Source organism: Mya arenaria, chromosome 16 (genome assembly GCF_026914265.1).
Source record: "Mya arenaria isolate MELC-2E11 chromosome 16, ASM2691426v1".
In the NCBI taxonomy this organism is placed as follows: Eukaryota; Metazoa; Mollusca; class Bivalvia; order Myida; family Myidae; genus Mya; species Mya arenaria.
In genome coordinates this window covers 46,457,743-46,460,541 of record NC_069137.1, presented here as the reverse complement: position 1 = coordinate 46,460,541, position 2,799 = coordinate 46,457,743, and the positions used below count along the sequence as shown (strand labels likewise).

The following is a 2,799-nucleotide window of genomic DNA, read 5'->3' as shown; positions in this document are numbered from 1 at the left end:
TTTAATGGTTATGTATCACTATTGAGTTTAATGGCTTACGGTATAAAACCTGAGAAAGTCGCTTTAATGGTTATGTATCACTACTGAGTTTAATGGCTTACGGTATACAACCTTAAATGGTTATGTATCCTTTTAATATGACTAGTACTTTTTGACCTTTAAAAACATGAGAACATCCCTTGATTATGACGGCGATGACTCACATTAAAAGCTTTGTATAGTGGTTATTACTATCGTTTGGTTAAATATTAAACACACATGTTCACATTGAGCAAGATAGTATTGATAAACGTGAGTTTAATACTGCAAAATGTTACAACAAATATACGAAAACAGTATTGATTGAGGTCCTGTCCATATCTGAAATAAACAAAAATATTATATTGCATCACTCAACGTTTTCAAATTATAACGTTTTCATGTACAGTCGAAACCCGTTGGCTCGAAATTAAAAAGTTTTCAACTATGTCCGTTTTTAGTAATCAGATCTGTCAAGTAAATCAGAGACCAAATAGTACTCGACACAATTAATGTCAGTTGTAATAGCGTTGTATCGCATTTCTGTATAATCTACAGAATATACTATGTATCGCATGAAAGCATTTAAGTTTCTTGATATGTAAAAGCAATGAAATTTTGCCTAGAATTAACATATTGATATTTTAAAAGAATGATAATGACCAAATTCTACTCGACACAATTAATGTCACTGTTAATAGCGTTGTATCTTAGTTCTGAATAATGTAAAGCATATGCTATTTATTGTATAAGAACATTTAAGTGCCTCATATGTTAAACAACGAAATTTTGCCGAGGATTAATAAAATGATTTTCCCGAAAATCCATATGATAAGTTGTTAAACTCATTTATAATATTTGCGAAACTTTTATTTCACTAACTACATACACATCTATTTCGCTTGTACCGAAGTTTCAACATTCGGAAATCCTCGGCCATTTTCTATCGAAAAGAAAATTGGGCGATTCACAATGTCATAAATCTTTACATTTTACTATGCTACAAGTAGACTATACTCATATGAATCTTAATTATTTATGCAATAATACACTTTATTGGAAATTTATTCAAACTTAGATACACAAAATGCACGTTTAAACTCTACTTATGAATCGGCATACATCCTTGGTTGGTTTCGATGGAAAATGCCCGAGGTGTTCCGAATGAGGTATCAAATGTATATTAATATCATAAACTCTATATTAAACATTAAAATTTTATATAAATGTATATCCACATAATAAATTCTATATAAATGTATATAAACATTATGAATTTTATATAAATGAATATAAACATTATAAACTCTATATAAACTGTTTGGGTAATGAATGGTTAATATCTCACCGGAGGCTTGTCTAGTAACCGTTGCCGCCTTTTCCGCTCTTGCCACCAATTCCGCCCAAACCGCCGCCAATGCCACCCAAACCACCGCCGCCAAACAAAAGTTGGATGATGAAAATGAACACGAACACTGCAAATATGAATAGATGGATTGGTTCAGGCACTTGGCATTATTAAAATCATTGTAATTGTAAAGCTGAGGCAATGGGCCGATTATATAGAATTTCGTTATGTTAATGCGTTATTTTTAACACCATTCAAAACAACTGTTTCAGCTCAAATATATGAGCACTTCATCAAATATTTCTCCTTTCAAAGTTGATAACGATACCGTTATTAATTAAAGCAAAGTTCTGAAAGACCGGCCCATTATTTTAAATACAATTACGTTGTATGTACATTTGTGGTTTGTTGATATAATGGCCAAAGTTTGGTATGTATGTCGAGACGTGTGTTTTGAATAACGACAGTTTTGTAAAAAAGAATCCGTATGAAACAATCGTTTATATACACCCTTACAAATTCAAGTTATATGCAATTGTAAATTCTTTCAAGATACTTACAGTAAATGATGGTCCCAAAAATACCGCCGAATCCACCCTTGCCTCCGCCAAAACCACCACCGAAACCGCCTCCACCATATTGTCCACCGCCTCCGTAGTAGGGCATGGCCGCCATCCCGTAGCCATAGTTACCGTACCCCGCGCCAACACCGCTGGTGTACATGTACTGTTCCGTAGCAGTGACCAGCAACACCACACTCATCAAGCAGATACCAGTTACAATGGCGACCTTCATCTTTGCGTTTTATAATACTCTTTCGCCTCTGTAAGATAACAAAGTTTAAATTCCATATTAGACTTTATAGTGTGTTTAAAAATTTAATTTCTCTTTTATATCTAAACGTCTCCATCAAATTCTTGAGTGCTTTTACCGCTATCTTAGAATACCTATAGTAAGTACATTCCGAAACTGGTTTGCAGTTACACAAAACATAAATCAGCATTATATTTCACGTTCTATAATAATAAATTTCCTTAACTATTGCTTCATAGTTATAGTAAACAAACCGATCAATTGGTTTACATTAACTTTTCCCCGCATACATAATTCACATCCCAGCTAATTAAATCAATAATTAAAAGTTATTTTAAATTGCTTTTTTTTTTTATTTTCACTTAAAATTATGTTAAATGTTTAAGTAATAATTAAAGAACTTGCAAAATTTAAACCCAAATATTAGTTTAAAACATTCACTTGCCAAGCAGATGGAAACCTTTCTCCTATAATTGAATTACACAATATGACGGATCATTTATACTCATAAGTAAGACCCTCCCTTTTGCCCCGTGGCCCCACTGGGGAAATACCTTATTACGTGGTCTTCCTTTGTCGCACCCAGTATAATTACAAACCAATATACCTATACATACAGG

The 2,799-nt window shown here is 32.9% G+C and overlaps 1 protein-coding gene across 1 annotated transcript; it reads right to left on the bottom strand.

The window, feature by feature from the left end:
- Nucleotides 1-347: 347 nt before the first annotated feature.
- Nucleotides 348-2,180, bottom strand: LOC128221836 (acanthoscurrin-2-like). Its single transcript, XM_052930440.1, has 3 exons — nucleotides 1,927-2,180; nucleotides 1,367-1,493; nucleotides 348-360 (listed from the first exon to the last, which is right to left on the bottom strand). The coding sequence occupies exons 1-2, from the start codon at nucleotides 2,159-2,161 to the stop codon at nucleotides 1,378-1,380; spliced, it is 351 nt and encodes a 116-aa protein (XP_052786400.1). The 5' UTR covers nucleotides 2,162-2,180; the 3' UTR covers nucleotides 348-360; nucleotides 1,367-1,377.
- Between the last annotated feature and the right edge of the window lie 619 nt (nucleotides 2,181-2,799).